The sequence below is a fragment of the Mesoplodon mirus genome, assembly GCF_964341445.2.
Source record: "Mesoplodon mirus genome assembly, chromosome: 7".
Lineage (NCBI taxonomy): Eukaryota > Metazoa > Chordata > Mammalia > Artiodactyla > Ziphiidae > Mesoplodon > Mesoplodon mirus.
Genome location: NC_138983.1, coordinates 129,394,246 through 129,407,139, shown reverse-complemented (window position 1 = coordinate 129,407,139; position 12,894 = coordinate 129,394,246). Strand labels below are relative to the sequence as shown.

The 12,894-nt window shown below is 39.4% G+C and overlaps 1 protein-coding gene across 1 annotated transcript; it reads right to left on the bottom strand.

Moving 5' to 3' along the window:
• Positions 1–720: 720 nt before the first annotated feature.
• SC5D (sterol-C5-desaturase) lies at positions 721–11,828 on the bottom strand. The gene is made up of 5 exons (XM_082629706.1): positions 11,739–11,828; positions 5,454–5,671; positions 4,175–4,307; positions 2,638–2,738; positions 721–2,276 (listed from the first exon to the last, which is right to left on the bottom strand). The coding sequence occupies exons 2-5, from the start codon at positions 5,661–5,663 to the stop codon at positions 1,821–1,823; spliced, it is 900 nt and encodes a 299-aa protein (XP_082485832.1). The 5' UTR covers positions 5,664–5,671; positions 11,739–11,828; the 3' UTR covers positions 721–1,820.
• Positions 11,829–12,894: the final 1,066 nt, after the last annotated feature.

Genomic DNA, 12,894 nt, shown 5'->3' with positions numbered 1-12,894 from the left:
ACAACTATCCTGGCCTGACCCATACAAATTTTCCACATGCACTTTCCCCTCTTCCCCTACAGGCTCCTTCAACAGAGAAGACGCTGTAAACTGGGAGAACAGCAGAGCTCTCAGGTGGAAGGAGCCTGGGTCTCAGATGACTGTGGAAAACTGTCCACTGACCTGAAACATCCACACTGGACTTTACATGAGAGAGAAATAACCTTGAAAAGTTACACAACTGGGTCCCATTGTCCTTATGTCAAGGACTTTCAACAATGCCTGATCCAGAGTAAAAGCTCAATAAATATTAGCTTTCATTTTTATGAGAAACAAAGTTTACTTCTTAATTTCCTTCTTTCTCTTGGGCAGAGTGGAGCACAGGGACCACGGGGATTAGTGAAAAGCACTTAGCTGCACTGAACCAGTTACAAAATACTAAGTGGTATACTGGTATGTTTAAGTAAAGCAACACTGTAACAGGAACTCAAACAGAAACAACATTTTTTTCTGGATTCCAAGCATTAACTTTTATGACTGGTCTCTTGCTAAAACACTCAAATCTAACAAAAGATGTGAAATATAAAAAGACAGTGATACTCCCTCCTCTCTTTCTCCCCTTGATATCAAACATTTGGAGATATTCTAAAAGTTCTGACAACCACATCATTTCTGTGGTTTCAGATTGACATAAAATTTGTAAAGAATACTTTGTGCTGTTACATTACTTAACTGATACACTTTAATAATAGTCATAATCAACTTTTATTGATTTTACATAAACAGCTTAGAGATGCCTTTGGAAACCATGTTTTCTCAACATATTTATGTTACAACACATGACATTTCTTTATGAAAGTATTTGTTAAATATTTTTGCAGAGGGAGTGGGGAAAAATGAAGAAAGAGGAGGGGAAATAAGATTTCAAAACTAATCTTCAGTGATAGGCCTAAATATTTGGCAATTATTTCCTTTTATAGAAAATCACAGGATTGTAACTTTGAAACATACCAAAAGTGCAGTGCATCAATTTAATTAAAAAAACCAGAGGTGTCTAATATATTATTTGGGCATAAAATTTCCCTTTCTAAATATAATCAGGGTCATATAATTTTACACTTATTAAATAATGGTTGAAAACAATAACCATCAAAATCTTTAAATAATCCCAGATCTGGATTAAATCATGGTAGTATTAATATTTTCTAAAATTCCAATTTATTTGTTCATCAGTAAAATGTAACAGTTGACAATGTCTCCAGAAAATAAGTTTTCTATGTGTAGGAAGACAATAATCTTATAACACCTGCTATTAATCAGGTCACTGAGCTACTAATACATTGTATCACGATATTTTTTCACACTGATTTTTCCACTTCAACAAAGTACAAGTAGTTGTTATCATACCAATTCTGAGTACTTAATCATTCCTGAAACAAGAAATCATCTTCATATTAGTACTTCTTTTGTTATGGTGTTTAGTTTTGATATCACTAAGCACAATGAATTTTACTTAATGAATATGGATGAATTAAGGCAAAAGGACATAACCTAGTCCCCTCAATAATTTATCCTCTACCTTTTAAAAAACTTTGTTGAGGCTATACAAATTACAGATCTACTGGCTGGAAAGACACAACTTCTCCCTTAGACCAACATTCAGTATTTTGAGCACAAGGTTAAAGTCATGGTGTTCACGGCATGTTCCCTTGTTCTACCATTATGGTCGTTCCTCACCTGTACCCACAATACTGATTTTCAAATGATACTGTTCACTTGCTATGCGTCCTGGCTGTAGATTATTTTCCTTGATTAAAAATATTTAATAATTGGGCAATAATCTATTCAGTCTTTGTAAACTCTCCATTGAATAATTTTTCATTTTTACAACCACTTACTGCATGGCTGTTGCGCTTTTCTTCTGTCATCTTCTTCACATAATTAAGTGGTCCGTTCCCTTCAAAGGAGGAGGGATTTTTGAATGAGCCTCCAATTCTATCCCACAATGTGAAATACTGTCCATAGTTATAGTCAAAGAGCATGTGGTGGTCTGTATGATGAGCTGAGCCATTAATAAATGGCCTGAAGATATGGGGAACACGAAAATCACCATCATGAATAGAAATTGTCCAGATATTGACCAAGACATACAAACCTAAATAAACTACCTTGTGTAATGGGAAGACAAATGGGTATATGTGGTAAGGTAGACTCTGAAGGAAGCCATCCAGAGGATGAAAAGCATGACTTGCAAATGGAGTTGGAATCTTCCAGATATGATGAGGTTTGTGTAAGTGCTACAGAAGAAAAGAAGACCACATTAATGCCACAGACTTTACCCAGTGCAACAACTGACTTAGCTTTTCATACTCATGGTGTGAGAAATGACCTAACTAAAAGAATCCCTTTGAATTTAGCAAATTACTTTATAAAATTCCCTCCCCTTCTTTACCCCAAGACAGTAAGATTTTAACACAGCCCCTCCAGACCTGTAAAGAAGGATACAAACAAAATGTACCTTGTACCTGTCATGACTAAGGCTACTTAGGTATTTAATAAGTTAGAGGAAATTCTTGAAAATAGAGACAGGATTTATAATTATACATTGCTGAAATGTGTATTTTCTCTCTTCTCCTACAAATGACTCTACCTTATTACCTTATATACAAGTCTATGATGAAGGCCTCTGTGAATCCAGTAGATCAGCATGTCAGTGAAAAAGAGAAAGGACAGTACACTAGCAATGAATCGAAACCAGCCTACAAGAGACAACAGGATACGGCAGAATCAAGATTCAGCTCCCAGGATCAGTTGGTTAATTCAGTACATCACAACCTCCATCTCCCTTGACTCTCTGGGATCTGCTCATTTCCCTCTCATAAAAACTTGAAGTGTCCCACCTACAATATTTCTTCATTAAACTATGAGGATATTTATGAAACAGAAAGAGTAAACCCCTATGGCATCTTTATCATTTAAATGCTGGAGAATAATGCTATTTATTTTTTCTTCATACTAATCATCATAAAACATATCTTTACATATTAACTCCCCTTATTAGAATTTTATTTTCCCTTGAAATACTGTAAGCCTAGAATTTACTCCATAACCCAACCCCTTCTGATCTTTCCAACCTCATATGCTCGTGTACTAACCAGGCTGGTTCACTCAATATCCTCCCAACACCTTCAAAGTCTTACCTCTATACTTTTATTCAAACTATCTAGAATGCCCTCTCTCCTTTTATTTTTATTCATATTTTGATCCATTTTCCAAGGTCGAGCCAATTCAGCACACTGGTGTGTAATTTTTGTTCCCTCCTTTAAATAACTAACCTCTTACTTAGAGAGCAGGGGTGGTGACACCAGCAAGCTTGGATTCCAGTCCCAGATCCACCACCTATTTGTTAAGTGAGCTTGGCAAGTTACTGAAATTCTCTGTACACTTAATTTACTCACCTATAAAAGGAGCATCGTTAATAGTGCCTACCTCATAGAATTAATAGAATAAAATGGATTGGTAATACGTGAAAAGCTTAGAACTGAAGCTGGTACATATCAACAATAAATGTTAACTATGATTCTTACTTTCTAATACTAGATACTAGAAATGTATCTTGATGAAATAATTCCAGAATTTCACAAAATTTTAGTTTAGTCACTGTAGTACTGTTTATAATAGAAAACCAAGAACAATCTAAAGGTCTAAAAATTATGGATCATTTAAATAAACTATGGATAGCTATACAATGCAATACTATAAATATATACTGTATAATGTCAATATTTATTGACATGAAAATATGGGCATAAACACTGCTAAGAGAAAAAAATCAGAGTTCAAACCAGTATGCATAGTAAGGGTTTCAATTTTGTAACATAAATAACGAAGTATTACAGGCATAGAAAAGAGAAAGAATATACATCAAAAGAGTTACAGTTTCCAGGTGGCAGAATGATGGATTTTTTTAAAAAATCGGTGTTTTCTGATTTTTTATAAATATCATGTACTACTTGAGCTTTTTTTTCAGATGTTTGAATTCAATAAAGATAATAGGAAACAAATTCAAGGCTGTAGCTCTGATCATGCCAATCTTTCCCTGGGCACAACTTCATCTACAACAAAGACTTTAAAGAAGCAGATTTGGTTCTTTAGAGAAACCCATCTGTTCCCAACATTTACACTATACACTCACCGTATGGAAACTCCTCTATGCTGTCATATAGTTTGCTGTAACCTCTCACCTCTAGCAGGAACACTGAGACCGTGGGGATGCTTATCCATGGCATTGACTGGACAGAATGCATAATCTCTCGATAGACTTGGTTCTGAAAATGAAGTTTCCAATACTTACAAACCATAAAATCTATGGTAAAGAAAGCTAGCATAAAATTGTTCTGGATTGGATTTTTAAAACCTCTTTTATATGAAGGAGCTCACCTCCAAATTGCTTCTACTGAAGTGTTACTAAGTGGGCGTGGGTGTGTAAGAAAAACATTTCTTTTGTATGAAGGAAATGCAACAAATATTTTAAATTCTGCAACATTTTTTCCTTCCCACAAAATCTCTATTCCAAAGTTCTATTTACAGAATAATCATTTCTTTCATAGTTAACTTTCATACCTAACCCTCTCTATTTTTTTTCAGTCCTTGTAGTGACTGACAAATACAAATCACTGAAATAGAAAAGTGATTGTAAACAAGTCTGAATCTACTGAGTTTGGATTATCTGGTCAAAAAATATATACATAGTAAAAGCATATTTCAGTTTGTGTAAGTCAAATATCAAAACAATTACACAAATGTATACATTTATTTATTCATCACTATCAGCAAAGAAATTCTTGTCTATGTATCTAGCAAGACCAGGCTTACAGTTAAAAAAAAAAAAAAAAAAAAAAAAAAAAGTAGGGGCTTCCCTGGTGGCGCAGTGGTTAAGAATCCGCCTGCCAATTCATGGGACACAAGTTCGAGCCCTGGTCCAGGAAGATCCCACGTGCCGCGGAGCAACTAAGGCCATGCGCCACAACTACTGAGGCTAAGCTCTAGAGCCCGCAAGCCACAACTACTGAGCCCGTGTGCCACAACTACCAAAGCCCACGCACCTAGAGCCCGTGCTCCGCAACAAGAGAAGCCACCACAATGAGAAGCCAGCGCACCGCAACTAACAGTAGCCCCTGCTCACCGCAACTAGAGAAAGCCCGTGCACAGCAACAAAGACCCGATGCAGCCAAAAATAAATAAATTTTTAAAAAAACACCCCCAAAAAAACTTTAAAAAAAATTACAACTTACTTATCTGTTTAAATTAAAGAAAAGAGAGAAGGGATTAGCCTTTCCAAAAATATCTAACCCATTTGGGGCTGTTTTCAGAAACTCTAGAAAGATTAAAACCAGTTTAATCTGAAAATCTCACAAATACATATTGTTATTTTTACTGTAATAATTTAAAAAATAGGTAAGAAAATCACTTACCTTTAAAAATTGTGGGTGTTTCATTAATGAATGATCATAGACAAAATAATAACTCAGCGTTGCGAATAAGAAATAAAGGATATAAGCACCGAGATTTGTTATAATCAGGAGACTGACAGCTTGTCGGAAGATGCTGTCCTCTGGCCATGTGGCTGGATATACGTATGGCGTAAAAAAATAATAATCTGCAGCATTGAGTACAAGATCCATCTTAGCCCCTAAAGGATAAACAGGTACAACAATTATTTACCCATGTTGACACTTCTCAAAGCAAAAAATTTTCAGGAAAACTATATATGAAGTTCCTGCCTTCATAAGTATATGCAGTACAAGTCTGCTGCTACCAGAATTCACTAAATGGCACCTCTAGAGCCAGAAGGATCTTCAATGTCATCTCTAGTTCAGTCTCTTGATATAATACATAGTGACACTGAAGTTCAGTTAGAGAAACTGAGGCCCATGAAGTTTCTTCTCCAAGGTCAAGCTGAAAGGTGGCATAAGTCCAGATCTAATTGCACCTTAGTGTTCTCTTCCACTATGTCCTATTGCCATAGGACATGGCAAGAGTAAACATGGCAAACAGTAAAGATGTGGAACACAGGTCACTAGGTACTCAGGCAAATGGTTTACTCCTTCAGCTGCAAGTTTCAGCAGCATCTTTCTCCTAAAAGGACTCATATTTCAGAGATTTTTGCTTCAATGCTGAGACTTAAGATGAATTCCCTAAAAGGTATCTATTCTGTGACTGTAACCAAAGAAGTCAGGGACTATCTATTCTCGTGACTAACCCTAACTCTCATTGACAGAACAAAGGGAGATGTATTCTTGGCAGTGACAACTAGAATACATTTATTCCTCACCTCCCCCTCCTCCTCACCACAGTCAGGGGCTGGCAAACTGTGGCCCATGGGCCAGACCCAGGGCCTGTTTCTGTAAAGAAGCTTTGTTGGAACACAGCTATGTCCAGATGTGTCTATGCTGTCTATGGCTGCTTCTCTGTACTACAAAGTCAAGGCTGAGTCACAGCAATAGACAGCATGGCTCAAAAAGCCTAAAACATTTATTATCTAGCCCTTTAAAAGGAAAGTTTGCCAACTCCTGTTCCAGATGCTTAAACTTTGAAAAACTTTAGTCGATTCTATATTCATGATCCTGAATCTAGTTCAACAACTTCATGGTCAGCTTCTGTGAGCTGACCACTGACTCTATCATTTATGATCCACTTTCTCCTTCTTCACTGCACTGTTTGTAGTGGGAAATGTGTCCTGTATTCCAAACACCTCTCATCTATAATTAAAACTTTTGAACAACAATAACAATAACAAAAAACCAGTCTGAAAATTGCCACTGGGTTTTTAGTCTCTTAAAATCAAATTCTAGAAGCTCTTTATTTATTAGGGTGTTTAGCCCCTTGTTTGTGCTATGAGTTGCAAGCATTTTTTCTCACATTGACATGGAAAGAAATTTTTAATCAACTAATGCAGATATTGACATACATCCTTCATCATATATTGCTAATTCACTCAAACAACAATTAAGTATCAAGCACCGCACTAGGTGATGAGAATACAAAGATTAAAAAGATATAGTCTAAATCCACCTTCAAGGTTAGGCAACTACAGAAATGAATAGTTACATCAATATGACAAGTGCTGTAATAAAGGTATATATATGCAAATTGTGTGAAATCAGAAAAGACAACACAACTACCTCAGCTTACAACAGAAGGCTGTATAGTGAAGAATTTTGATTTGGGCTTTGAAGGACATTACCAGAAAAAAAAAAAAAAAAGGTTAGGAATAGCTATTTCAAGTAGAAATAACAACTGCAAAGGCATGGAAAGGTCATGGTCCATTCATGGTTCAAGGGATGTGGCCCATTAGGAATATATCGTACTGATGAGAAGCAGGGAGACTAGGTTGCTCCTGAGGTAGACTAACCTTGAGAAGATGACCGCCTGACCTCAGGCAATAGCTGTGAGAATAGACACATTCATCAGAGACTTAGCAAGTAAGATAACCCATGGGACTTGATAACTGATTAGATACTGGAGTGTGAAAGAAGAAAAAATCTAGTGGGAATTTGGCACTAGCAGATGCAAACTATTATATATAGAATGGATAAACAACAAGCTCCTACTGTATAGCACAGGGAACTATATTCAATATCCTGTAATAAACCATAATGGAAAAGAATATGAAAAAGAATATACATATGTATAACTAAATCACTTTCCTATACACCAGAAACTAACAAAACATTGTAAATCAACTATACTTCAATTTAAAAAAAAAAGAAAGAATCTATGTTGATTGTGAGATTTTACCTTGCCTGAATGGATGGTGATGCTATGATAATCAAAATAGGGAATACTGTGGAGCTAGCAGACTTGGGTGCAACAGGGACTTTGGGGATGCGAGGAATGATGGGTTCAGTTTGGGTCTTTTTAAAAATATTTTAATTAATTAATTAATTTTGGCTGAGTTGGGTCTTCGTTGCTGTGCGCAGGCTTTCTTCAGTTGCGGCGAGCGGGAGCTACTCTTCATTGTGGTGCACGGGCTTATCATTGAGGTGGCTTCTCCTGTTGTGGAGCAGGGGCTCCAGGTGCGTGGGCTTCAACAGTTGTGGCACGTGGGCTCAGTAGTTGTGGTGCACAGGCTTAGCTGCTCCGCAGCCTGTGGGATCTTCCCTGACCAGGGCTCGAACCCGTGTCCCATGCATTGGCAGGCGGATTCTTAACCACTGTGCCACCAGGGAAGTCCCTAGTTTGGGTCTTAAGTCTAACTGCTGTGGCTCATCTGGGCTCCTAGGCGAAAGCAGCAGACTACATGCAAATATGAATCTGAAGTTCAAAAGGGAGCCTAGTAGTATCGCAACAGTTGAAGCCATAAAGGATGGAGCAGCAGGTCAAGTACATAAAGTAATACCAGAAACATAAACAATGAAGAAGAACCCAACAATTCACAAGAATATTGCCATACCACTAAAGGTTGGTAAGAGTTGGTGAAGTAGTCTTGCATGTTACCTCTAGTGCCAACAGCCATAATTCCATATAGTATTTGGGACAGCACCGTGTAGCCAAAAATAACTCAGACATTAACCATGAATCTTCTTTATTCAACCTTTAATATCCGATGTAAGTGAAAACTTCAATAAGATCTCAGTCCTTAATTATAAAAAAACTCTTTAATTTTGCTTTTAACTGAAGACCATGCGAGTTGTGTTGATTTGTACATGCCCTGTACATAACTGCTGTGACAGTAAACCAGCACGCAGAAGGGAGGAGGGAATGAACCTCCGTCCATCTGAAGGCAGCTGAGATACTGTGAGATGAAACCTGTTTTTAAGTGTTTTCAGATTTTGGTTTCAATTAATTCTATTTGTGGGATGCAGTAATTAGGTATTCACAAATATACTGCTGTAATTTCTGACATCTAACATAAAAAAAGTTTGAAATCACTAACAATTACGATCTCAAAACTGCAATTCTATTTTGAAGTTTATATTCAAACCCACATCTGTGAAATGGAGAACGCATATCTACTTTATAGAATTGTTCTAAGATTCAGAGATGAGGGAAGCTCATCAACAAATAGGAGCTATTATTACTACTGTTACAGGAACCAAAGCTAGGCCCAAATCACTTTAACCTATAGTAGAAAAAGATGTCATTTGATGTTTTAAAGAAATAACTGTTCATTTCTAATATCAATATTTACTGTACATGAGGTACTGTAAATATTAACTCCTTTAACCCTCTCAAGATATACCCTAAAAGTCAGGTGCTAGTATTATTCTTGTCTTATAAGAAAGCTGGACACAGAAAATTCCCAGACACAGAAAATTCCCAGAGTCATCAAGTAAACAAATGCTGGAGAAGGGATTTAGTCACTCCCTGGCTGGTTGCAAAATCCACAGACTTGAACCAAGTTCTACTGCTTCTTCATTAGTATCTCTTCAGCTCCTTAAATTTTTAAATTCTCAGTGACTCTACAAGCTCACATACTTCTGCACAGAATTTTTTTTTAATTTTTAATTTTTTGGCTGCGTTGGGTCTTCGTTGCTGTGCGTGGGCTTTCTCTAGTTGCGGTTAGCGGGGGCTACGCTTTGTTGCAGTGCTCGGGTTTTGCATTGTGGTGGCTTCTCTTGTGGTTGTGGAGCATGGGCTGTAGGTGCATGGGCTTCAGTAGTTGCAGCATGTGGGCTTAGTAGTTGTGGCACGCAGGCCCTAGAGCGCGCAGGCTTCAGTAGTTGAGGTGCGTGGGCTCAGTAGTTGTGGCTCGTGGGCTCTAGAGCGCGGGCTCACTAGTTGTGGCTCGTGGGCTCTAGAGCGCAGGCTCAGCAGTTGTGGCACATGGGCTTAGTTGCTCCACAGCATGTGGGATCTTCTGGGACCAGGGCTCGAACCTGTGTCCCCTGCATTGGCAGGCGGATTCTCAACCACTGCGCCACTAGGGAAGCCCATTTTGCACATAATTTTAAGGGGTTTATATCCACTAAGGTCAGGGGCTCTACAGACCCTAAGTTAAGTACCCCTAACAAATAGAAACTTACTTTATTTTACTTTGGCTGAAACAAAGAAACCTTTTCTTAAAACACTTATCAACAAAACACAATTAGGCTTAAAATGACTTGAGTCATTCTGCTGCAATAAAAACTTTTAGGGCTTCCCTGGTGGCGCAGTGGTTGAGAGTCCGCCTGCCGATGCAGGGGACACGGGTTCGTGCCCCAGTCCGGGAGGATCCCACATGCCGCGGAGCGGCTGGGCCCGTGAGCCATGGCCGCTGAGCCTGCGCGTCCGGAGCCTGTGCTCCGCAACGGGAGAGGCCACAACAGTGAGAGGCCCGCGTACCGCAAAAAAAAAAAAAAATTAAATTAAAAATTTTAAAAATTTTATTTACTTTTTATTGGAGTAGAGTTGATTTACAATGTTGTGTTACTTTCTGCTGTACAGCAAAGTGAATCAGTTATACATATACATATATCCTATATACGAAAGTATAGATAATATACTGTTAGTATAATAGCTAACGTTTATTGAAAACCAGGTATTACTTAAAAAGCACTTTTTATGTATCACCTCGCTTGATTCTCACAACTCTATGAGGTAGATACTTCTATAACCCCCATTTTAAAGATAGGGAAAATGAAGGCAGGAATATTTAAATAAGTTGTTAACTAATGTAACAATAACAAATAACAAGTAACAGCTGGGATGTATATTCCAGAGCCTGTTCTCCTAGCTACTACATTGTAATATCTAGGTGTAGGCATGCAGATGGGGAATTCTGATTATCCCATGTTAATTATATTACATAATGAATGGGAAAGCACTCTGTAAATGAGCAGGGGTCATGTATTTATTTTTAGGTGCTTATCATTAGAAACTTAAAAAGAAAAAAAAATCAATGGTGATATAAAGACAGGTAACCTACAGGTCGTTATAAAGTTATTATCACCTACAGGTGATATAAAGACAGGTAGGTGGCTGGCTGCCACAAACTTTCTAGTTTGGAAACTATCTCCTATACCACCTCCAAATTTGCTCTGCTGTTACACAGGGATGCTAGCAGACATGATTCTTCCTATTAGGATGCTAAACTAATAGATTATTTCCCTTTCCTTCTTGTCTTCTCAAACCGTGGATTGTTGTCCCTCCATCCTAATTACACTGCAGTAACTGGGGCTTGCTTCAACCTAATTCCTTTGCTGCTTGAAAGAAAAAAAAAAAATCCCCCCAAGAACAGAGGGAAATCCGTCGCAAAATGCTTTATTAGTGTTCAGTGGACAAACTTGCCTTGGATAAGAGATCCCCCATTTCATTTTTTTCAGGCCCATCCACATGTCTGTTTCTTTCACCTCTCCCTGTGCCCTGACATACCCCCCCTCTGTCCGGGCAGAGGCCCCTAATCTGGAGGTCTCTGGCGGCAACCAGCCTCCCGCCAGCCCCGGCCAGCACGCGTGCCCTGCGTCCCGCACGCTTCCCATCACAGCCGCCGCCTAGCCGATTGTTTTCAGGACACCCGGCTACCTGGCCGTCTCTGCTAACGGTCAGCGCAGGAGTCCTCAGGTCAAGTTTCGCAGACAGAACCCCAGAGTCTGCCTAGTGCCTTGTATCCAGGAGGCAGTCAACGAACGCCTGCGGAAAGCTGAAGAAGGGGGCAGACGCACTCTCAACTTCCCCACCTGGGTCTTGCCTTAGTCTCTCCACCCCCTTTTCCTCCTCTTCTCTCGCTTCCACCTCAGGTGTATTCCCTCCTTTCCCCGCCCCGCTGTCATCCCTACCTAGAGAGGGTCCGCCGCCGGCTGCCAATTCGGTTCCTGCGGAGCCCCGGTTGCTCCAGCTACTATACCGCGTCTGTCAGCAAGCAGGCAAGCTCTGGAAGGGCGTAGCCTGACCCCACGCTCGGGGCGACCGGCGCCGCCAACCAATCAGAGGCCGGCGGCATAAGCCGATATGACGGCAGATCGCGTGACTTGGCTGCGAGGGGCTCTCAGCGGTCACGTGGGCGCCGCGCGCTCCGACACGCCCCCTTTGTGCCCAGGGACTGAAGGGAGGAGAGGACCTGATTTAGGTACTAAGGTGGTGGAGGGTGGAGTTTCAGGTTGTATTTGTTTCTTTGCTTTTTCACTGGCGCTGGTGTGTGTAGCTTAAAGTCTTGTACGGAGCAGGTTTACGTTATTTATGCAAACAATCCTTGTTCTGCCTTGAGGGAACTAGGTGATACTTCTTTTGAAATGCATTTTGGAAGCATTTTCTACTTAAGAGAAGGAGGCGCAAATACTTGTTAGACAACTTGGTAATACGTATTTCTCAACCCCAGCCTGCTCTTTTCTGTAACACTGAATGGCTAGAATTTGGCTGAACCAGTTTAGGTAGGTGTTGAAATGCCAGAAACCTTTTCGTAGTACAGATAAAGCAGATCTATGCAGACTAAACGGGAGGATCTGTAGATTCCTAGAGGTTTGCTTTTGCGCGCGTGTGTGGTTTTTATTTTTGTCGTTGTTAGCATTTCTAAATATGAATTGCAGCGGTCACACTTGTAAATAAACCTTTCTGGAAGCCTCAGAGGAGTGGTTCTCAAAGTCCAACCAGCAGTGTCTAACAACTTTAGAGTTTCGTGGAAACACAAGTTCTTGGGAGCCACCTCAGACCTGCTAGATTAGAAACTCTGGGAGGACCCCAGGAAGCTGGGTTTAACAAACCCAGGATTGATTCCCATGTTTGATAAAGTTTGGGAACCACAGTTCTAGTGAATTTGACCATCAGAAGAAAATCCGAAGAAAGTCCTTTGATTTTGTTCCCTCTAGAGTGATAGGTAGAAGAAAATCCTGTAAAGTGAGAGATGACTAACTTTAGAAAAGAACATTTGTTTCCTTATAGGATTATCTGAAGTGCTGCAGTGCAAGGAGAGAAATTATTAGACTCTAATTATGAAAA

Bases quoted from the DNA above. Each gene is read 5' to 3' on its own strand.
- SC5D (XM_082629706.1), bottom strand. From the start codon at position 5,663: ATGGATCTTGTACTCAATGCTGCAGATTATTATTTTTTTACGCCATAC. The intron at 4,308-5,453 runs GTAAGTGATTTT...CTTCATTTTCAG, and splicing joins AACACCCACAATTTTTAAAG to AACCAAGTCTATCGAGAGAT. The intron at 2,277-2,637 runs GTAATAAGGTAG...TTTCTTCTGTAG, and splicing joins ATCATAGACTTGTATATAAG to CACTTACACAAACCTCATCA.